This window comes from Chroicocephalus ridibundus, chromosome 16 (genome assembly GCF_963924245.1).
Source record: "Chroicocephalus ridibundus chromosome 16, bChrRid1.1, whole genome shotgun sequence".
Classification (NCBI taxonomy): Eukaryota; Metazoa; Chordata; class Aves; order Charadriiformes; family Laridae; genus Chroicocephalus; species Chroicocephalus ridibundus.
This window is the reverse complement of record NC_086299.1, coordinates 8,675,173-8,696,738: the sequence shown is the minus strand read 5'-3', so window position 1 is coordinate 8,696,738 and position 21,566 is coordinate 8,675,173. Positions and strand designations below refer to the sequence as shown.

The following is a 21,566-nucleotide window of genomic DNA, read 5'->3' as shown; positions in this document are numbered from 1 at the left end:
TAACAACAAAAGCACTGGCCAAGAAGCCACGTCACTGGTCAGCTTTGCTCGCAATCGATTCTTTTTGTGGCCTGAGGCATGAGAAATGACTTCAAGTATCTTGTCATCACAGACTCATAGAATGTGTTGGGTTGGAAGGGACCTCTAAAGGCCATCTCGTCCCACCCCCCTGCAGTGAGCAGGGACATCTGTAACTAGATCAGGTTGCTCAGAGCCTCATCCAGCCTGGCCTTGAACGTCTCCAGGGATGGGGCCTCCCCCACCTCTCTGGGCAACCTGGGCCAGTGTCTCACCACCCTCAGTGTAAAGAACTTCTTCCTGATGTCTCATCTAAACCTGCCCTGCTCTAGTTTAAACCATTGCCCCTCGTCCTATGGCTCCGTGCCCTTGCAAACAGCCCCTCCCCAGCTTTCTTGTAGGCCCCCTTCAGGGACTGGAAGGGGCTCCAAGGTCTCCCCGGAGCCTTCCCTTCTCCAGGCTGAACCCCCCCAGCTCTCTCAGCCTGTCCTCACAGCAGAGGGGCTCCAGCCCTTGGATCATCTCTGTGGCCTCCTCTGGCCCCGCTCCAACAGGTCCATGTGCTCCTTGTGCTGAGGGCTCCAGAGCTGGACACAGTACTCCAATCTTCATCGCATCCTGGAAGTGTGACATGTGAATCTCAGCCCTTCTTTTGAGCTACGCAGCAGTAATAGACATTTTCAAATATTCAAATCCTGTACATTATTTGGAGCTACTGCAGTTGTTTAGAAATAAAGAGACCATGTTTAGAAATAAACCAACACAAGGGAATTGGGAAACACTCATCAGCTGTTCTGGGCTTCTCCACAGAATTTGAACAAATTACCAAATCTCTTCGTGGTTTAGTTTCCCAAGTCCAAGGGGAGAGGTGATTCTTGACCTATATCAGGATGAAAATAATGTTTTAAAAGCTTACTGATCTTTTAAAAAAAGGCAATAAAGAGCAATATTGCTAACAGATGTAATCAAAGCCTTCGTACCCATGTATATCAACTTCTGTGCATGACTGTGCAGATCAATAACAGCCTGGGAGAGCATGAATGAGCACGGCGGGTAAGAGGTGTGAGGAAGGCGAGAAAACCCGTAGTGAATTCCAGGAACAGGTCACCCACAACGCAGAATGAGTAGTAAAATAATGCTCGTAACAGCTGAAAGAGGCCGCCTGACCTGTGCTGCCGGCGCTGACATGGGGGGGGCCAGAAACGTGGATTCAGTTCCTGCCTCTGCTTCATTGCCCCGTTAGAGGACTTACATCTTTTCTCTGTTTTTCTACCCACTCCGAGATGTCGGGGGTAGCAATTTCACCCTTGTGCAGTTATGTCGGTCTGAACGGATGAGGATGACGGAGCCGGCAGGCGATGCCCGGCAGAGCTGCAGCCATAATGATGAGGAAGGGTCTGGTTTTCCCCTGAGGAAGTTTGAGAAATGGGGCATTTGGGTAACTGTACAGGAGCGAGTGAGGTTCTCATCTTTGTGAGAGAGGGAAGAACAGGTTCCTCTTCCCCTGCTGCAAACGGACTCATCTTCCCCTGCTGCAAAACCAATTGTTGGCTGAGCGTGGGGGGGGGACGGACGATGGAGGGAAAACTCGGGGAAACATCCCCCGCTGCTGAGGGCTGGCTGGGCGGCTCTCGGCACCCTCCCAGAGCCCAAAGCTCAGAGCCCAGAGCCAGACTCGCCCAAAGCCCGGACCACCCGCCTCCTCCGGGGGCTGCAGCCGCCCGTCCCCCCCCGCCCCGGGACCCGCCGTGGGGTGGCAGGAGCCGAAGCCCCGGGGGCTGCGGGAGGCGAAGGGCGGCCGGGAGGGAGCGGGGGAGGCTCCGGGCCGGGCCGGGCCGGGCGGGGCGGCGGGGGCGGGATCGGGGCGGCGGTGCCGGCTCCGCGCTGCGCAGGTTAAGAACGGCGGCGGGAGCAGAGAGAACCGAGCCGTGCCGAGCCGAGCCGAGCCGAGCCAGCATGGCCCAGCCGCGCTGCCGCTCCGTGCTCATCACCGGCTGCAGCCGGGGCATCGGGCTGGGGCTGGTGCGGGGGCTCGCAGCCGCCAACCCCTCCCCGGATTTCGTCTTTGCGACCTGCCGATACCCCGAGAAGGCGCAGGTAAACCGGGGAGGGGGAGCCGGGGCTCCCCGGGAGGGGATGCTGCCAGCCCGGCGGACCGCCGCGCCTCCCCCCGGCTCTGCCTGTGCTGGACCCCCCGGCGCCGGTTGGGCTGCGCTGCCGGAGCTCTCCCGGTGGAGCCTGGCTGGTGGTGCAGCCCCGAGGGCACGTCCCGGCAGTGCTGGCCCCGGGGCGGGGGGGTGGGCTAGCGGGGAGGGGAAGGGGAAGGCGGTTCTGGAAGCGCGGAACGGGTCGAGCATCCCTGCCGAGCGGGCGCCGGTGTCCGGCAGCGGGTGCCCGGGGCGGGAGCTGGGACTCGGCTCCGGGCCGGGGTCGGGTAGAGCCGGTGGTGTGGAAGTCTCCGGGGCTGGAGGCGGAATGAGAGCGGGACATGGCCATTGGGGTACTCCTGTGCGTTCCCAGAGGAGAAGAGCAGGGAGGCTGGACGGCTGCAGCATCTCAAGCTCTCCTGCCAGCCGCCTCCTCCAGCCCCCGAGTTTCTCACTGGATTTGCAGATGGAGATAAGTATCTCCTGGCTTTCTCCAGTTTTGCACAGACCCGGAGCCCTGCAGCAATATTCCATCCCCCAGAAACCTTCCCAGTGAAACCCCTTACAGCTTTCCTTGTCTCTTCTACGCGGTGTGTCTGTGTCCCCAGAAGGAGCTGTGTGTCTGTCTCTTCCCTTTCTCCGGTGGACTTGCAACAAGTGAGAAGGCCCAAATGAATGACGAATTACACGCTTCTCTTAGTGCCCTTCTTGGCTGGGCAGAGACCCTTTCAGCCAGCATTCCTGCTGCTGCAGCATAGCAGTAACGTGTTTGGACTCCTTCCCCATCCCTAGACTGTTATAAATGACTGTCAGACAAATTGAGGGCACTCCCTGACCATTTGGGAGGCAAATTGATAATGAGGGCTATCAGCCTGCTCACTTTGTGGCCACTGGTGTCTTCTGTTGCATCTCTCATCTGATCTTGACCCTCCTCAGTAAGGCAGATGCTGCAAGGGCAACGCAGCAACTCACACAGGTATCACCTTCTTCCTTTCCTAGGAAAACCCTGGTGTTCCAGAGCTGCGAGAATCTGAGTTCTCTGCTCTGTGACTGTCTCAAACCTCTGTGCATTGCTGCAGGCGTTCGGTAGGAGAATTGATACCAAAAGCTCTGCTTCTGCCTCTCCCCTATTTCAAGCACGGCACAAGGCTGCCTTAGCGAAAGGTAAATTCCCTGGCACATGCAGAGGTAAAATAGAGCTTATATGTCTCTTATACGTCTGTTACCTTACGGTGGATACTGCTTAGCTACACAAAAACTTTAAAAGATGGTGCTGGGGCTCCCCTTCAAGGACGGTGGTGGCTGGTCAGGGAACACCTTCGCTCGCACCACTCACTTCTCCAGTAGCGCTGTGCTGCCGTACGGGTGCTTACGGAACTGAAGGAAAAGGTCTTAATTTTGTGACAATCTCTCCAGCACAAAGACACATTTAGGATATTTCTGAACCGAATGGCTGAGAAATGGTCCGGCAGGACTGGAATCTGGTGCACAGCCTGCCTTTCAGAGCCACTGGTTCCTGCAGCTTCCTCCCCCACAGCCCCCCTTCTGCACGACATGAGCTCCCGAACAGGTATTCGCTGCCACTCTGTTCGCTTTTAACTCCTGTTACAAGGCCTGGCGTTTGTCCCAGACGTATTTCCTATTAGGGATTGCACAACAGTGTGGTGCTGTCGTGGTACGGGAAACCAGCAGAGACACATGACCTGTTGTTAGATAGAAATCTCTCTGCTTAGTTGTTTGTTCTGAAGCTGCTTTCGCCGGAGCTGAGGGAGGGTCTCTTTCTCACCAACCGGCCCTTGTGCTCAGCAGTGATTTCTCATTATGATGCTCTTAGATGATTTACTTTACATGGAGAAGCGAAATGGTTCCTTCAGTAAGAAGAACTTCCTAGGAAACATTACACGGGCATATCTTAACACAACTTGTGAGGTTTTTTGCACTGCCAATACTTCAAATTCTGGAGTGAAAAGGCTGGTAAACCTGCACAGGAAGATGAAATTGCCCTCAAATAGTGCAGTGTGCCTGGGGAGAGTCTGGGTCGCTCCTCGCTTGCCGCGGTAGGTGTCTGGACAGACTGCTGGCAGTGGTGTCTCATGTAGGCAGGAAGCTGGCCAAGAGCCGCATTCCAGTAACCCCGAGTGGTGATTCTGCAGGCCACATGGGGGGCATCCTGAGCCCTTTTTTTTTTTGCGGGGGGGGGGGGGGGGGGGGGGCAATATTTGTCCTTGGTGGATGAGGGTGGGTTTTTGTTCTTTGTAAGGACCTCTAGGCCATGTGCTGTGCTTTGGCAGAACATCAGTAGAAACCTCTGCGGCCAGCTGAAAGCATATTTCTAACAGATGGGTCTGAAAACCCCACAAGGAAGGGGAATCTTTGCTAAAGGTACTGTAGTAGTCTCACCAGTATCGTCTGTCCCATCTGCAAGGCAGAAAGTTGGCACAAAACCGTCTGACCTTCTGAGGTGTGTTTCCACCATGCCGCTGGTCCTTCTAGCTGGCGGAGGGCAAGCACAGACCTGCTTGAGCCTCTGGCAATGAGTCTGGGCACCACCGACAACCGACTGTCTCAAAGCCTGGATCCAACTTGGCAAGGTGGCTCGAGTGCGGTATGGTAAGGAAAGGCAAAGGTTTGGTGATTTTCTTTTCTTCTTTTTTCGTTTTTTTTTTTTTTTTTTTTCTTTCCCAGAGAGAAAACTTTGCCTTCACTGACTTGCCAGTCACATCTTGAAACCCCAGAGTTTGGGTTCCTGCACTGCAGACTTGTCCTAGTGCACGCGAAATGGGCTTTGCCCGTCTGAGACCCGTTTGTTGGCCGTGCGGACTGGGCTGTGAAGTTGAGCAACTTGCTCTTTCTCGGGCACACCTGAGCTCTCAGTGCTTGCTTTTTTTCTCATGACAGCGATTCTAGATGTCTAATTTTGTTTCTTCTCACTTTGCTTTGTGGTAAGCGACCATTTGAAAAAATCTCACTTAATATGAGTGTGCTGCACCCTCCCCCACCCCCTCCTGCCCCCGATTCCTCTCCTGGATTAGAGGATGAATTCGGAGAATGGCAACTTTGGACGCCTCTCTCAAATTCTGCTCTCATCTGGTTTGGTAGAGTAGCATTTTCCTGCTGTAGAATGCAGGGAGGGGGGATAAAAGGATGGCAAGAGGTTAAATGAGAAGCCTTTTAAAAATCATCTTGAGTTTTTCGAAAAAAAAGTGATTAAATAAGCTTAGCTACTGGCAAATCCGGCACCCATCTTGGGGACAATAGTCAGCAGCAACCCCCAGGCAGCAGACAGTTATCCAGAGCCTCTCTCGGCAGAGCGTATGCTGTTACACAGGCGACCGCGTGCTTTGGAGTCCTCCAAACAGTGGACAGCCAGCCCCTAAGGACCTGATTTTTAGAAAGAGATGCTGGAGAAGAGTCTGACTCTGCTTTCCTCTGCTTTACTACAGAAAGCAGCACGTCTCCTGTAACTTGCAAACCCTGGGATAATGCTGAACAGCTGCAAGCTTTTGCATGTGAGTCTGTGCTGGCAGAAGTTGTGATAACTTGAGTTCTTGTGCTGAAGAGCTCCTAGGTGGCCTCCACAGAACATTTGCCTAACAAATGGGCTTTAGATCACACGATAACATGCAGCAGGCCCGCAGGCGCATCTAGATAACCGCTGCCCCTCCTTGAAAAGTACCATACTAGACTCCCTCAGCCACACTTTGATTCTGATCTGCCTTTGCTTGGGCCGCTCCAGCACTGAGAGTGGAAGCAGCTACAAATCTCTTGCAAAATAATCCTGACATCCCGTCTTTGCACTCCAGATGGACAAAACCACAGTACAGTTATTATTAGGCAGCCTGCATGGGCTCTTAAGCCCGTCTCATAAACCTCCCCCCCCTCTTTCCTGCTTTTCTTTTTTGCTCTTTCTTCCCCCATCCCACTTCCCCATAAAAAGGAAAAAATGCTGACCCAAGGTCCAAGACAACCCCTAATGATGGCGTAGTCCCCCCTCTGGCCTGCTGAAGTGTGGAAGGAGGAGGTGGCTCTCTGGAGAAGCGAGGTAGCTGAAGGGATGCGGATGGACATGGTATAAATCTGTTCACGGTGCTTCCTGTCCCCAGCTTGGCTCTGCTGAGAGCCAAATGTGGGACCCCGGGACAGGAGCATCTCTTGTTCCCCCTGCTCGCCCCGTAAGCCCAAGCGTGTTCCCAGGTGAACAAGAAAACGTTCAGTTCCTCGCCGCTCACGAGTCCTCTGCTGGGCCTTGGAAAGCTTCCAGGGCTTAATGTGCTGTTTCCCTTCCTCTGAAGTAGGAGATAGCATTTCTAACAGTGCTGTGTCTGTTCCCTCCTCAGACACAGAGCTCTGGCTGAAGTGCTCCTGCACACTGTCTCTGTCAGCCTGGGGTTCTGTTTTCTCTTTGCTACATATTTTAGCCATGTGCTCCGCTATTGGGACGAGCAGCTGGGCAATCTCTGGAGCGGTGCTCTAGCCAGACATATGTGCTATATCAGGCAAGGGGGGCATTCTTGAAGTCTTTCTAATTTTGGGTTATTGCAGTGTTTGTTGTTGTTGTGTGGGGTTTGTTTTTTGGTTTTGGTTGTTTTTTTTTTTTTTTCTGGAAGCATTTTGCACTTCCTACAGCATTAAGGTCTGGCTCTTCTTGACTCAGCGAGGACTGTGGCTTTGGGGCAGTCCCTGCAGCAGCTTGGCACAAGCCATTACACAGTCGAACAGCAAGTTGGCTGCACGCTGTCACAGTGAATAGCCTGTCTCGGACAGACACGGGCAAATATGATACATCTTTGACTTCGTCCCAAGCACAAGCGGGACAATGTGAAAGGATACCCGAGTACGCTTTGCCTGACAAAGCCGCCTCCAGGCTGTTAGTTTGGCTTGATTGCTTCCAACTGGCCCCGTGTGGCCAGGTTCTTTCCAAGAGTTGTAACTGAAATGAATAATGCTTTCATAAAGGAGGCGAAGTAAATCTTGCTAAATGACAAGGACAACATAACATTCCCGGTTGAAATCTAGCAATAAATATCCTGTGTACTGATGAGTCTGTATCTGCAGCCTTGAGTGCCAGAGGATCTTGTTTAAATTGGAGTAGACTGACTCTTTGTTAATCGTAATTAAAATCAGCAAGCAGGAAACAACAGATGCTAATCGGAGCTTAAGTTTTCTTGGAATCCCTAAGAGTTGATTCCCAGGGGTAACGATTCAGGTGCAGAGCACTTCTGGTGCTACTATGCTAAACACAGCATTAGGGGTTGTGTTGTGGTTTTCTGTCGTTTTTGTTTGTCTTGTTTGTTTTTAAGTTGGCTATCACAGTGCAATGACTTAGCCTGGGATCTGTTGGCTGTACCGACCTTTCTTTAAATGAAACGGCGCAAACTGACATTAAAACACAAGCTGCAGCTCCAACAGCAGTGCCAACGCGCTCACTTATTCTTGTGTCCGCGCTGCCTTATGGGCTGCGCCGTCTCTCTTAGACCCTGCTCGAGACCCTGCCTTCCCAGGGACGTACCCTGTTTGTCCTGGGTGCAGTGCCTCTGCACTACCATGTTGGCATAAAAAAAAGTGAGCACAAGCCTGCTGCAAAAAAACCTTGCAGGTTTGGTTTTTCCATTTGGCTTTTTGGGGGAATTTTTTTTGTTTTGGTGGGGGTTTTTTTGTTTTGTCTGTAATGGGGGGAGAGCAAGGCGCTTGACAGACGACCACAATGAGTTTCAGGAAAGCTTATTCCTTCGGAGGGGAGAACATAACTAGTATACGCATGTATTGCGGTGATATTTTCAGAGTTCTCTGGACACAGGAGGCTTTTGATCTCTCTGATCAAAACGACCTGGGGTGGGGGAAGAGGAGAAGCAGCACACGTGGCTGGTGGCTCGAAATGGCCGCACCTGATTGCGCTGCCACCAACTTGTCTCAATACTCCCCTCCGCATGTTCCTTCTAGTCACAGTAAGGAAAAGAATAGGCTTTTCTCCAATTTTTAGGTTTCCTAACTGGATTTTTCAGCTTATGTTTATATCAGGTGGTGTAACATTCTTGAAGACCAAAGCTGTCTAAGTTAGCTTTATGCCTGGAAGCTGCTTCTGAGAAACTTAAACCACTGAAGTGGGAGTCACTTGTTAACCAAGTAATTAACTAAATGGAAAAACCATTGAATTTTAAACGTGATTTGCATGCAGCAATTGTAATTCCATGCTGTTTATGTTCTGGAGAACGCTTAACGCTACAGTGTTTGGAGTTCTTAATTGAACATATTGCTTACTCACTTCAGAAGCCTCTCAGTTGCTCTCACTATACAAAACATCCCTGGCCTTTCAGCAAAAGTTAGTAGCTTGTCTCTGTCAGAGAGTAAAGCAATCTGACTGTAAATAAATGAACAAACATCAAGAAGCCAGAGCACTTCTGGAGTTTATTATCAAGTAAACGATACTGTCAAACTGAGTCCTGTGGACAGTCCAAAGTCACATAATTATTGCAGGCCTTGACATGGCAGAACTATTTCATGCTCGACTATCAATAAACAAGATAGTGTGTTCTGGGCCTTTAATCTGTTGAAAACTGTCCCATCAAGCCCTATCCAAGGGAAGGAATGTCTTCTGGTTTTGTGCTTTTGACTCGTTCCCCTTCCTTCCCCCTCCCCTTAATAGCTTTAACTGCAGTTGTAGATTGTCCTCAGTGGGAAAACAAATTTTCTAAACAAGGCTGCAGAGAATCCTGCAGGGTATGAACTGAGATAAAAGATGTAACGCGTTATAGCTTGACAGAGGACATGGAGTCCCCAAGTGTCTCCAAGTGGCAAAAAAGTACTCTTTCAAAATCGGCCCTCCTGACCCTTATTCCCAAAGGGCTCCTAAAGAAAGGGATTTGCTTGAGCTGGAATGTTTGGCCAGGTTTGCTCAGTCTCCGAAACGTAGCTGGGAGTATGTAATCCATCTGGTACATTTGGCCATACTTCCCGCTTGGCTACATGGCACAGAAACCTAAGTATTCCAGCTGGGCCTATAAATCCAATTTGGACATGCTTTGTCCAGCAGCAACACCAGTATAGTACTAATTTTCTCCAAGAACACTATTCATTCCTCTACTGAGAGGTAGTAGACAGATGACTGAATTATAGCTATCTAGCAGAGAGAGAATTGTTCTCGTGGACAGTTGCTGTGTATGTAACTGATCTCGTGTGTGCTTTATCCTCAGTTACAAGAACTGAAGCTGATGAGAGTGCTGGGGAAAACAGAATTTCCACGGGAAATTCGCTAGGAAACTTTTTCTGCAAACAGTAATTCCAAATGGCTTTTCTTAAGCATTCCTGTTGCCCCGAGCTGATGTCTAGCACTAGCTGAGCTTCAGGAGAATAGCGTTTTTCTTACAGAAGTGGGGAATTGCTGGCTTGGAATGCAGTCTGAGCACCAGGTCTGCTGTGGAACCAGCAACAGTACCCACTTGATCGAAGACCTTTGGTTACACTGCAAACACACCCTTGAGTTGTACACTGAGAACTAACTCTGTAATCTAACGTGCTGGTATCTTGACTAAGCAGGTGAAGAGTCCAGTTTCTTGGAGTAATCGATCTTGCTCTCAGGAAAGCTGAGGAAAGCAAAGTAGTATCACTGCCTCAAACTGTTTAATGTGATAGCCATATATATATGTAAAAAAGATAACCCAAATAATTTCTTCTTCCTAGGAACTCCAGCAGCTTAGCAAGCAATACAGCAATATCAAGCTCCTCCAACTGGGTGAGTAAAGGGCTTATACAGAAGTATGTTTCTTAAGAAACTCCTCTCCTGGGTGATCAGTAGCTGTACATGACCTCCAGCAGCTGAAAACGATCACCCTCGTCTTAAGATAACAGTGGGACAACATAATCTATGTAAAGCCTTCTGGGCATTGTTATCTCTGTGTGCTACCTAAATGTCCCCATTCAGCCTAATGCCGCAGCTTTGGTTTATCGTGCAGTTGTACAGTGACAAATGAAATTTGAACCCCACATTTCACTGTTCACTGTAGCTATTCTTGGCTCCTCTGTGCAGATGTGGTCTGTGAAAACAGCATCAAGAAAGTAGTCAAGGAAGTGGAAGAAATTGTGGGAGACAAAGGTCTGAACTGCCTCATCAACAATGCTGGCATCAATGTGCTTGCTTCCTTGGAAGAAGTCACAGCAGAGACAATGCTCACCATTTATGAAACCAATACAGTTGCCCAGCTGATGGTCACCAAGGTAAGAACTGGGAGGACTGTGGTTCATCTATGGTACTATAAGAGGCTTCTCCACTAGTGAGCTGGACGCGTAACCAAAGCACTTGTCACCTTGGAACTGCACAGATGCAGGTCTGATATCAAACTGCATGCCTAGAGAGCAGCAAGAGATCCATTTTATCAAGGATCTTTCTCTTTATTTCAATCCATCTGGTATGAGGTCACTTGAGTGGACAGGTTGGATTAGGAGGTGGGCAGAAGAGACTGAAGGTCCTTGCTATTTACAGCTGGCTGTTATAGAAAGGTTTCCTATGGTCAGCTTGTCTGGGGAGCCATCACCATTCTGTGCTCGACTGCAATTCTTCATAGAGCAGAACCTGAGAGTCCAGCTTGCCTTGAATGTTCCAAGAGCAAGCTGACAAATTAAAACAAACTCTTGTTTTCACAGGCGTTTCTACCCCTTCTGAGGAAGGCAGCCCAGCTGAGCACAGGAATGGGCTGCCATAGAGCTGCTATTATCAATATGTCTTCTCTTGCTGCCTCCATGCAACTCGTCCAGGCAAATGAGATGTTCCTCAAGGTCTACCCCTACAGGATAGCAAAGGTTTGTAGGTTTCCCTGGGCTGTGCTCAGTGGGTTAGGGCAGGCCTGTTAGTTAAAGACCACTCTGAGCTTAAGACAATGATCTGAGGTGTGCGACGCTTCCTTGGATAGGATGACCAAGGAACTGTTCTTGCTCTTCATGTGGGTGGAAATGGGACCTGTGAAAACCGTACATCTGGAGCATGCACACTGACTTCTTAAGAACAGGCTCACAAGTGCGCCCTCACTACTCCGATATAGATCCATTTCAGAGGGACTTGGCTTTCGGGGAAGAACCGATGCCGTCAATTGTGTGCCCTATTAGCTGTGTTCCTCTCCAGGCCGAGCAAGATAGCAGGCATGAAACTCAACAAAAGGCGCGCTGACCTGTACATGGTAATGCTAGTTAGTGAGAGGTGGAGTTTTTCGTTTTGTCACATCCAGAGACTGAGTTTGTACGAATAGTCAGGATTAGGCATACAGTTTCTCCTACACCACCTACTCATAAGCTGTTAATATGCTTGTTTTCCCTGTTCAGAAGTAAAAAACCTGAATGTTTGTGTAGTGATTATGGCAGAAAAACAGAGTCCTTATGTCAATATTATTTTCCCCACAGCTCCTTAAGAGTTTCAAATCCTATTTTATCTTCCAGCATAACTTAGTTTCATCTTTGGGCACTAGGCTTATGGTGATAGAGCTTTCACAACGCTTCTCTTAACAGATATCTCTGAGAATGAAGCCCCCACTAAGTCTGGATAAGCTACTGTGATACTCTCACTGCCCTTTCATTTGTCAGATGGCAGCGTGGTGGAAGGAAGGTCCAATTAGCTTGGCTTATGGTCTTGCTCAAGGTTTGTAAAACTAGCACACTGATAGGTGGTTTCCACTCTTGTAGACTGCACTGAACATGATCACCAGGTGTCTTGCTGCAGACTTGAAATCAGATGGAATTCTCTGCATTTCTTTGCACCCAGGCTGGCTTCAGACAGACATGGGTGGAAACATGGTAAGAGACATATCTCTGAAAACATGAAAGTATGACTCCCCTGTTGTCCCAACTGTTAAAGGAGAAGCCTCTGCCTGACCATTCACACCCCATTCAAGGAGTTGGACCAGGGCCCTCTCACAATGGGCGACCCCCAGGAGCTGATGGGTGCCCCTTTCAGCTCCTCTCACACACGCTTACTCTCAGGTGTGCTCCCTCCTCCTTCAGGCTTGACCCGGGGTTTCCCACAGCAAGATTTTATAAAAGTAGATAATTTAATTGAAAGGTCCAGCAGTAGGGTCAGCCCGGGCTGGGTGCCTCCAGAGAGGGACACTAAACAAAGAAATCCCTGGGCAATTATACCCTTGTGATCTGTACGCCTGCCCCCCACGTGCCTTTCACGCATCTTTTATTCCAATGGTGATTTTTGGTGTGGGGTCTCCTAACGCCTTCTTGGATTCTCTCCCTGTGTCCAGGCTGGCTGTTGGCTGCTCTTATCTTGTTGATTTGCAGTCTCTGCTGAGAGTTGTTGCCTCCTTATCTTCTGGTTTATGCTTCTTGTGCACCTGCGCTCGCTGGCAGAACATGGGGAACTGAAAAGTCCCAGTCTTAGGAAAAACACTACCAAAACATCAGTGTGCTATCGACATTTTCCTCGTACTAAAAGACTAAACACAGCACTGTATCAGCTGCTAGGAAAATTATTAAGAAAATTAACTCTATTGTGGCCTAAAGGCTTCAGCAAATCTACCTACTCATGCCAAGTAAAGCTAGGCAAGCAGCATAAATCACACCATATTATAACCCTAAGTAATTTATTCTAATTGAAAAACGTACTTATTTAAGCTAAACAACTAATATCTCTCAACACCAGCCCTTGAGAAAGAACCCACTGTACAGTATACACTTCCATGTGCTGCAGAGGCACACTATGAAACGTGAAAATGCATCCCACTTGATTCTAGTAACTCCTTAAATGCATTTCATTCTCCTCTGTAGGATATTCCCCGTAATAATCTAAACTTGATTTGCTCTAGGCTCCCATGCAGGTGCAAGAGGCTATCCCAGGAATTCTCTCCGTTCTGGACCGTCTTGGTGAAAAAGAAAATGGTTCCTTCCTGGACTGGCAAGGGGAAACTCTGCCGTGGTAGAAGTGCAGAATATACTACAGAAACAGCATGCCACTTGCTATTTAACTTGTGCCACTAATGTCTGTGTCTCTAGGGTTTTCTTATACGCTAGTTGAAATAGCCAGTCTGATATGCAGCCTCTCTCTAGGTGTATTTGGAAGGTGGGGTGGCTGACTCTTTTACTAGGTATTGTTACTGCTCTGTTATAATGCTTCCTGCAAATACTACTGTGCTCTTAGTGATGGGGATCTCCTAGAACCATCTAAAAATAGATTAAAACCTGCAAGTTAAATCCAGGGGCTGGTTCCTCTTCGCTTCCAAAACCAAAGTGGGTCTCTCCCTCTCCGCAGAAGTAAATGATGTGACTTCAGAGTAAGGCTAGTGTAGGCTGTCAGCTTCCAGTGCGTTCAGTCTGCTGGAGACGTGTCTCTGGAAAAGGTTCTTCAGCTTCCTTCAGTCCTAACTGAGCCAAGGCTGAAATTGCCCAGCTCTAAATTATGTGAATTTGGTCCTTCTGTAGGTTCCTCAGCAAGCTCTGAGTGTCCCCAGGTTGACAACACACACCAGGCATTTGCTTTGTTCCCAGTGGATGACTAACATCCTAATATGGGGGCGGGTATGTTGTTTTGTAGGTACACTTCTAAAGTGTCTTCAATAAAGTCTTGTTTAAACAAATAGTCTGTTTACTAAACTACTTCAGTTAATTTCTCTGTATGTAGATTTCTCTTTGTAGGTTTCTCTTCCCTGACCGGAGGACTGTACTTCTACCTTGCAGGAAGAAACTCTAACCATCGCTGTCTCCTTGGGACTGGATGGGTTTAACATGGTGGGGTGTACCTAAAACTGAGGCAGACCCTTGTTCTGGTCTGAAATACTAAAAGCAGCTGGTGAAAAGATCTCTGTGTTCTGGCTGAGGTAGGGATAAAAGCAAGAAGTTCTTTGAAGTCTGGGTTTGGCTTCAACATCCCTCCCTTATGCCAGCTGATTAGGCACTTTCATGCTGTGCCAAGGCGGTGGGTTCCTGTACCAACTAAGGAAAGACAAACAACAGGCAGGTAAGTGGGAGAGACAGGCGTGGCGGTTCCTGGGCAGCAGCCGCTGTGGGACCTGCCCTTGGATGCAGCTGAGGGGGTGTAAGGCAGAGGTGTCCAGCTGCCTCCCGCCATCCCCACGCTGACAGGGATATAAAGTCTCTCCAACTGCTTGCCACGCCACGGTTCTGCCATCAGACCTGTTTTTAGTCATAGAATCATAGAATAGTTTGGGTTGGAAGGGACCTTAAAGACCACCCAGTGCCACCCCCTGCCCTGGGCAGAGACACCTCCCACCAGCCCAGGTTGCTCCAAGCCCCGGCCAACCTGGCCTTGAACCCCTCCAGGGATGGGGCAGCCACAGCTTCTCTGGGAAACCTGTTCCAGGGGCTCACCACCCTCACAGCAAAGAATTTCTTCCTCATATCCAATCTAAATCTCCCCTCCTTCAGTTTGAAACCGTTACCCCTTGTCCTATCATTACACTCCCTGATCCAGAGTCCCTCCCCATCCTTCCTGTAGGCCCCCTTTAGGAAGGGGCTCTAAGGTCTCCCTGGAGCCTTCTCCTCTCCAGGCTGAACCCCCCCAGCTCTCTCAGCCTGTCCTCACAGCAGAGATGCGCCAGCCCTCCCAGCATCTTTGTGGCCTCCTCTGGACCCATTCCAACAGGTCCATGTCCTTCCTGTGCTGAGGACTCCAGAGCTGGACGCAGTACTCCAGGTGGGGGTCTCAGCAGAGTAGAGGGGCAGAATCGCCTCCCTTGACCTGCTGGCCACGCTTCTTTTGATGCAGCCCAGGATGTGGTTGGCTTTTTGGGCTGCAAGTGCGCGTCGCCGGCTCATGTTGAGCTTCTTGTCCACCAGCACCCCCGAGTCCTTCTCCTCAGGGCTCCTATCAAGCCATTCTCTGCCCAATCTGTATTTGTGCCTGGGATTGCCATGAACCAGTTGCAGGACCTTGCACTTGGTCTGGTTGATCTTCATGGGTTTTGCATGGTCCCACCTCTCAAGCCTGTCCAGGTCCCTCTGGATGGCATCCCTTCCCTCCAGCATGTTGACCGTGCCGCACAGCTTGGTGTCGTCGGCAAACTTGCTGAGGGTGCACTCAATGACACTGTCCATGTCGCCGACAAAGATGTTAAACAGCATCGGTCCCAGTACTGACCCCTGAGGAACGCCACTTGTCACTGTTTTTAGTCACCACTGTTTTTAGTGACGTGGTGCTGTGGCTGAGCAGGGGAACAAGAAGCAGTGCTTTCCTGTCAGCTGAAAGCCGTTGACTCTCCATCTCAAAGCGCGACTGCAGTATCAGCGCACACCTGATAGGAAAGGGGCAGGCTCAGTTTGAACGAGTTCAACGATTTCGTTTGACTTGAATGTCAGGTGCTGGGTGGGGAAGGAGTGGACGTACCTTCTGCAGCCTGCTGTGAGCAGAGCTGATGGAAACAGTGCCTGCTCCGTGGTTCAGAGGGGTGGGAGTGGGAGAGAAGAGATGGGTGCCGGGAAGAGGATGGCCTGTTTGCAAAAGCTTTCCAAGTGCTTCCACGGGGTCACAGAATCATAGAGTGGTTTGGGTTGGAAGGGACCTTAAAGCCCACCCAGTGCCACCCCCTGCCCCGGGCAGGGACACCTCCCACCAGCCCAGGCTGCTCCAAGCCCCGTCCAACCTGGCCTTGAACCCCTCCAGGGATGGGGCAGCCACAGCTTCTCTGGGCAACCTGGGCCAGGGGCTCACCACCCTCAGCCTCCCTCGGGCGCAGGCTGCCACCGCCGACGCCCCCCCCACGCCGCGCTGCCCGCCAGAGCCCGAACGGCCGCCGAGGGACGGGCCCCCCCCGCCTCAGCCCGCTCGCGCCTCACGGCGGCAGCGCCGGCGGGCCCCACTAGGGGGCGCTGCCCCGCCCGGCGGCCGCCGGAAGTTGCGTAGCGGTGGCGGGCGGGGATGGTGAGTGATGGCGGTGGTGGGCTGAGGGGACGGGTTGGGGCTGAGGGTCTGGTGTCCCCGAGCGGGCTGTGCCTCGGGAGCGGGGCGGCGGCGGGGCTTGCTGGCCCGGGTGCGGAGAGGGAGGCTGCCCGCTGAGCGCGGGGCTGCGGGCCGGGCCGCCCCGCCTCAGGAGCGGCGCTTAGTTAGGCCGCGCGGCCGTGCCTCAGGGCCTGAGGGCAGCGGGCGCCTTTTTAGTGGTTCCTGCTGTGGGAGCAACGTCTTCGCACTGAGCTGGGCAGAGTTGTGCGGGGGGACGCGGGCTGAATTTACCTTATTTTTAAACCTGGGGCAGCCGAAGCTTTATTAATCACCCCCCGGCTGAGCTACAGCAGTGTCTGTGGGCCAGGCCCCTGCAGCAAAGTCCAACAGTGAGTCGGTGAAACGGGGAGGGGCTTAGAGTGTTTCAGCCCGTCGTTTGGGGCCTTTGGGTTAAACTTAAGAGTATTTTTTTTAAACAGCGTGTTTGCCTCATTGAATACATGTTCTTATTTTAACAGTCATTACTGGCTCTGACAGCGAACAACGTGAAACAATATGTTAATATCACAGGTGACTTCCCAGTTACTGAAGGCTTCACGAATTGCAGGTAAACAGATATTGTGTGACCTAGTTTTCTGTTGCGTTTTTGTTTTTTTTTTTTCCCTGGGGTAATTAGGCTGCCAGAAACTTCTTTGCCAACAAGCAGTGCAAGAGTGGTGAGCCTGTTGTTGATTCAGTGTTTGTTATTATGTCTCTGCTCTATTCTGTCAGTGTTGTGTAGCTCAGGTTTGACCTCTTTTAAGCTTAGGAGATTCCTTAGCAGCAGAAAGAATTAATACAGCAAACAGTTCCCTGCCATTTCAAATTGTACTTAAACAGTTGACACAGTAAAATATTGTATAATGTAATTTTAGCAGATGGTATTATGACAACATAATTAAATTCAAACTAAAAAAATACTTCCTTGCTTTTGTGACAGGAATATAATTTTTGTAAGCAGCTTCCTTTATTAGGTTATTCTGGCCACAGTTGTCTGGCGGTTTGAGAACCGGTCAGAGCTTTTAGTAAGATGCTGTTTCTGCCTCTTAAGTGAAATTCTTTTCTTCTCAAAGGCCGCCTTTTGCCAAGGTCAGTGTCTTCGTTTCTTTGCTGTCACTCTACATCTGCGCACTATAGCACACAGCCATCGAACAAGAGTGGAGCCCAGCCTCACCAGTGGTATGCTCTGGACCCTGAACTGGAAGAGATGCTGATCCCCAGAAAGCTTTCCATCAGCCCCTTAGAAAGCTGGCTGACAGTTAGGTACTCCCTTCCTAAAGCAGAAGTCCTTAATGCTCAGGAAGAAGTGGGCTATGAACCTCTCCAGCAATATGACTGTCCCCCGTCTGATGAGGGAGCTGATGTGGAGGAAGGAGAAGGAGTGCTTAACAACAAGTTTCAGTGTAAGAACGTTTTGAAGATTCGCAGAAGGAAAATGAATCGTCACAAGTTCAAAAAGCTGCTAAAGCGAAGAAAGTTTGTACGGAGGAGGATAAAAGAAGGCCGCAAGAAGAAACGTCAGGTAAGCTCAGAGTAGAGAGAACTTGTTGACATAAATGTGCCCGCTGCTCAAACTGGCCTCTGTTCAGGTATCGGGATGATTAGATGGAGTTGATTTGGGGAAAAATGTCAGCAGCTCAGAGAGCCTTAGTGAATTCAGTATTTACTGCTACAGCAGTTTTTCTGTTTTGTGTTTGACTTGTACATCTTCAGAAGCGGTAAGTTAGAATGTTTCTATGGTTGTAGACATAGTTACTTGGCGTAATTTTTCTTGTGTGGTGGTAACTTATATGTGGTTAAAGGAGAAGAATTTTACTGTTTGTGTGAAAGATTAATTCACGTGTCTGCGTTGTATCAGGGAGACTGGTTTAATCTTAATGTTTTTCCTTTAATTTTAATTTCTTTCATGTCTTGGCAACATCCTCAAGTGTTTCCTATTGTCTTTTTCTATGTAGAAGCCTTTTACTTCCTCTAATAGAAGAGGTGTGAGGGGAGACATGGGCCTTCATTCAAACTGTAGATGTTCTCATTCAGCACTGCCTTTCAGTAGTCTGTTAGGTTTGCTCTGATATAGTTTAGTTCGTTCTCTGGTATTTTCACCTTGCCTAGGTGCAAATTGGGGTTAATTGCAATTCCGTTTCTTCAGATTTGTAGGAAGCAGTGTTGAACACTTTATGATGTGGAAATCTTCTTAATTTTCTTATAGTTTTGTTTTCAGTCTTCTCGATTTTCCTCACACAGGACTTTTAAAATACTGCTACCAAGATCCTTGTGCATTTTAATATATTTTCTGCAGTAAGGCGAACTATTTTGACGCTTAGAACAAACTGTCTACTTAAAAGCATTTGTTTCCTTTGTGTGTGTTTTACCTAGATTCTCCTTGGGACACATGGGCAGTGGCTGAATACTTGAGTGTTGCTTCTGAGCTGTGTTACCATTTTTTCTTTTTGTTTTTCTATTGTAGGTGAAATTTGAGAAAGATTTGGAGCGCATCTGGAAAAGAGCTGGTTTGAAAAATCCTCCTGCAGGATGGCAAACGCCCAAGATATTTCTGAAAAGTTCAAAGCGATAAAAATACTCGTAATGAGTTTTAATGTGTAATTGTAATTAAAAGATATTTAAGTATGTGGATTACTTTTAACCTTTTTCTGAGCGTGATGAAATTAGGAGGAGGAGACTAAATCTTGGTGAGCAGTTTTCCAAGGGCAAACCTGACAGAAATATGCTTTTCCTCCTCAAAAGAATGCTGTGAGCCCTTGTATAGTGACTTGGTGCTATTGTGTACAGTCCTGTGCTGCTGCTGCCCCCAACCACGTGTCTGAGCAAAGGTGTCTTAGACTGCAGCTGAATTTCTGAAGTTGCCATTTAAGGTTAGACTGAACAATGTACTATAAGAACAGCTGGTTGTGGGAGATGGGATAAGCGAAAGTATAACTGTGTAAGATACAAGCATTTTGAAAAATTATTTTTGAAATTGTGTTCTTCTGCAGCCTTACTAGAAGGGCTGGTGTTGACTTAAGAATTACAGTGAAATAGGAATTGGATCAGAATTCCATAGAATATATCTAAAAAAGCTTTAATTTTCACTTATCTGAAGCCTCAGCGTGCCTGTGCCTTAGATGGGCATTGCATGAGCATCCTTAAAAGACATGCTTATTTTTTCTGTTCTGTTTTGTGCCAATAAAAAATTGTTCTTTTTTTCTACAATTGACCCCTGTCATACAGAACATACAGATACTGGTATCAGTGAAAATTCAGAGCTGATTATTGATTAACTACAAAAACTGTTTTGTGTCTGAGACGACCATATTGTAATCAGCTGATTTTACATGACTGAAGAGAGTCATGAAAGCTGTGAAAAGTATAGACGTTTATTGTAAACCCTGACAGAAGACTTTATATCTGCGTTCTGCTTTTGATTTTTCTGTTTGAGGCAGTTCACTTCTGTGTGATTTAGTTCTTCCCTGTCTATATTCCAGCAGATAAATGGGGTGGACTGACCTCTGAAAGAAAGGAAGGAAAAAATGAGCTCCATTAGGCTCGTCATTCTGCAGCATATGAGGAAGCTACCCTGAAAATGCATTCCCTTTTATTTGCTAGGAGCAGGATACTTGACTAAACTGAAAGGGAAGAAAAAAAAATGATCTGTGGAACTCATTGCTACAAGGTACAGTTGAATCTCGCTGCAGGAAGGACAGGTGACTTCTCGCACACAGTGAACATGTCTGAGGCTCTGTGTATGGCTATCTGCCCTTCTTGTCACTAGATGGCAGTAAATTGAAAGCCTCTGAAACTCCTTAGCCATTAATGTAGAAGCTAGCTGGAACTTTATGTTGGTATTTTAAAGAAAGGGTACACCCACATTTAAAAAATGATTAATCTTGCTAGAGAACTGTTGGCATTCTGGGACCTGTATTGAAGTCCTGTAGAAATGTGTGGTTAGCACATTTTTATAGTTCTTTTTTTCCAAACCATATGTTAACAGTAGGTAACTTTAATCAAAAAAATTAAAAAGATGTTCCGTCCTTTTTGTGCTTTAAATAGGCTGCAGTTGCTTTTAACCAAGACCAGTAGGACGCTTTGATTCAGCCTATTGTCAGGATTTCAGTGAAGATGAGGATGTCTAGCCGTGAGCCTTAGAAACTCACCAAACAAGAGAAGATGGAGTGTAGATTCTGGCTTACAGGTTTGTTAAATATGTAGAGTACATCTAGGCTTTCTAAAATATCAATACGCACTCCCTGCACAAAGATGCATAGATGAAAGGCTGGGGCCTGAAAGGATTAGCACCTTTGAAGTCAGGTCCGTGTCTTTTTTTTTTCTCTCCAGTCACACTTGTTTCAAGAGCCTTTATGCTGGCATTGTTGTCCATCAGTCCTGTGGCTTCTCTTACTGGCTCTTAGTCCAAGCTTGCTATTTTTCTGTCTAGGGAAAAATGGTAATCAGTTTGCAGGTTTCCAGGAGATAGTTGGCTGCTGAAGAGTTGGGATGCTTTTGGAATTACACGGAGCAAAAGACTTTTTAAAAGACAGCAGTAGCATGCCCTGCGTATTTATCAGTGCTGGACCTCTGAGTCCAGTTTTGACGTTTATTCTTTCTTAATTTTCTTTTTATCTGTTTTAATCCTATAACTTGCATCTTTGTTCTCTGTTGTAGTCTCCAAATCTACAAACTGCCCAAGGGTATACGTTTTTCTCCACTAAGGTTTAAGTTGGTCTTATCTCTCTCTACTTTGACTTAAAACCTGTCTTGCTCTTGGGGAGCATCACGATGGGGCTGTAGATCACAAACTTGTCCATTGTACTTAAGCCTGATGGGATCGTGCAGGCAAAGAACTTTGTATGCCATTTTCCTGCCTCAGCACTACCATCACCTTGCTTTCTAACTTGTTTTTACATTGGGATAGTAACTAGAAAAGACAATTATTGAAATAGTGGGAATTGCAAAGCATAAAAGTTCAGTACCTTGTGATGTTCCAGAACAAGTGAACTCTTGTAGTATGGCAATGATCCCTAATATAGGATACTTGTGTGCAAGTCTCCACGGAGTAAAGTAGCTTATTAAATGGTATGCTCTCCGAGCAGTAGTCCAGTCCTCCAAATCATGGTCTGCCAAGAGTAGTCATTACTTTTACATCTATTAGACGTAATTACACAGCTATGTATAGAAGTCTGGAACTACTGTGTAATTTACAAAAGTGTCTGTAAACCATCCATGGCAGTTACTGCCAGTCTTAGTCATATAAATGCTATATTTCTAGTTACTGAAGAACCTCAAAGCATGTATCAGGATTTGTATTTTCTTTGTGGTAGATACTGCAAAGACCGTCCGTCTTATGTGGCACTAATCAGATACTATATACCAGGGCTGCATCAACTTGCTTTAACTCTCTTGACCACAGGATGCAATTTTAAACTCTCACTTTGCTAAACAGGGAGAATCATATAGACAGAAGCTGCACCTATTTTTCTGTAGGGGGAGCA

General features: G+C 48.2%; 2 protein-coding genes across 4 annotated transcripts; both read left to right on the top strand.

Moving 5' to 3' along the window:
• The first annotated feature begins 1,864 nt into the window (after window positions 1-1,864).
• Window positions 1,865-13,857, top strand: LOC134524298 (C-signal-like). 2 transcript variants are annotated; one of them, XM_063354174.1, is made up of 6 exons: window positions 1,865-2,115; window positions 9,843-9,894; window positions 10,189-10,376; window positions 10,803-10,958; window positions 11,832-11,942; window positions 12,959-13,848. In XM_063354174.1, exons 1-6 carry the CDS (start codon window positions 1,975-1,977, stop codon window positions 13,070-13,072), a joined length of 762 nt encoding a protein of 253 aa, XP_063210244.1. In that variant the 5' UTR covers window positions 1,865-1,974; the 3' UTR covers window positions 13,073-13,848. The 2 variants fall into 2 exon arrangements, with proteins under 2 accessions (XP_063210244.1, XP_063210245.1); XM_063354175.1 differs by lacking the exon at window positions 1,865-2,115 and adding an exon at window positions 4,446-4,775 and having other exon boundaries at window positions 12,959-13,857.
• A 2,117-nt stretch (window positions 13,858-15,974) lies between these two features.
• AURKAIP1 (aurora kinase A interacting protein 1) lies at window positions 15,975-18,724 on the top strand. Of its 2 annotated transcripts, none has more exons than XM_063353745.1 (4): window positions 15,975-16,026; window positions 16,563-16,651; window positions 17,157-17,605; window positions 18,548-18,724. In XM_063353745.1, the coding sequence occupies exons 2-4, from the start codon at window positions 16,600-16,602 to the stop codon at window positions 18,653-18,655; spliced, it is 609 nt and encodes a 202-aa protein (XP_063209815.1). In that variant the 5' UTR covers window positions 15,975-16,026; window positions 16,563-16,599; the 3' UTR covers window positions 18,656-18,724. The 2 variants fall into 2 exon arrangements, with proteins under 2 accessions (XP_063209815.1, XP_063209816.1); XM_063353746.1 differs by lacking the exon at window positions 15,975-16,026 and adding an exon at window positions 16,060-16,433.
• The last annotated feature ends 2,842 nt before the right edge of the window (window positions 18,725-21,566 follow it).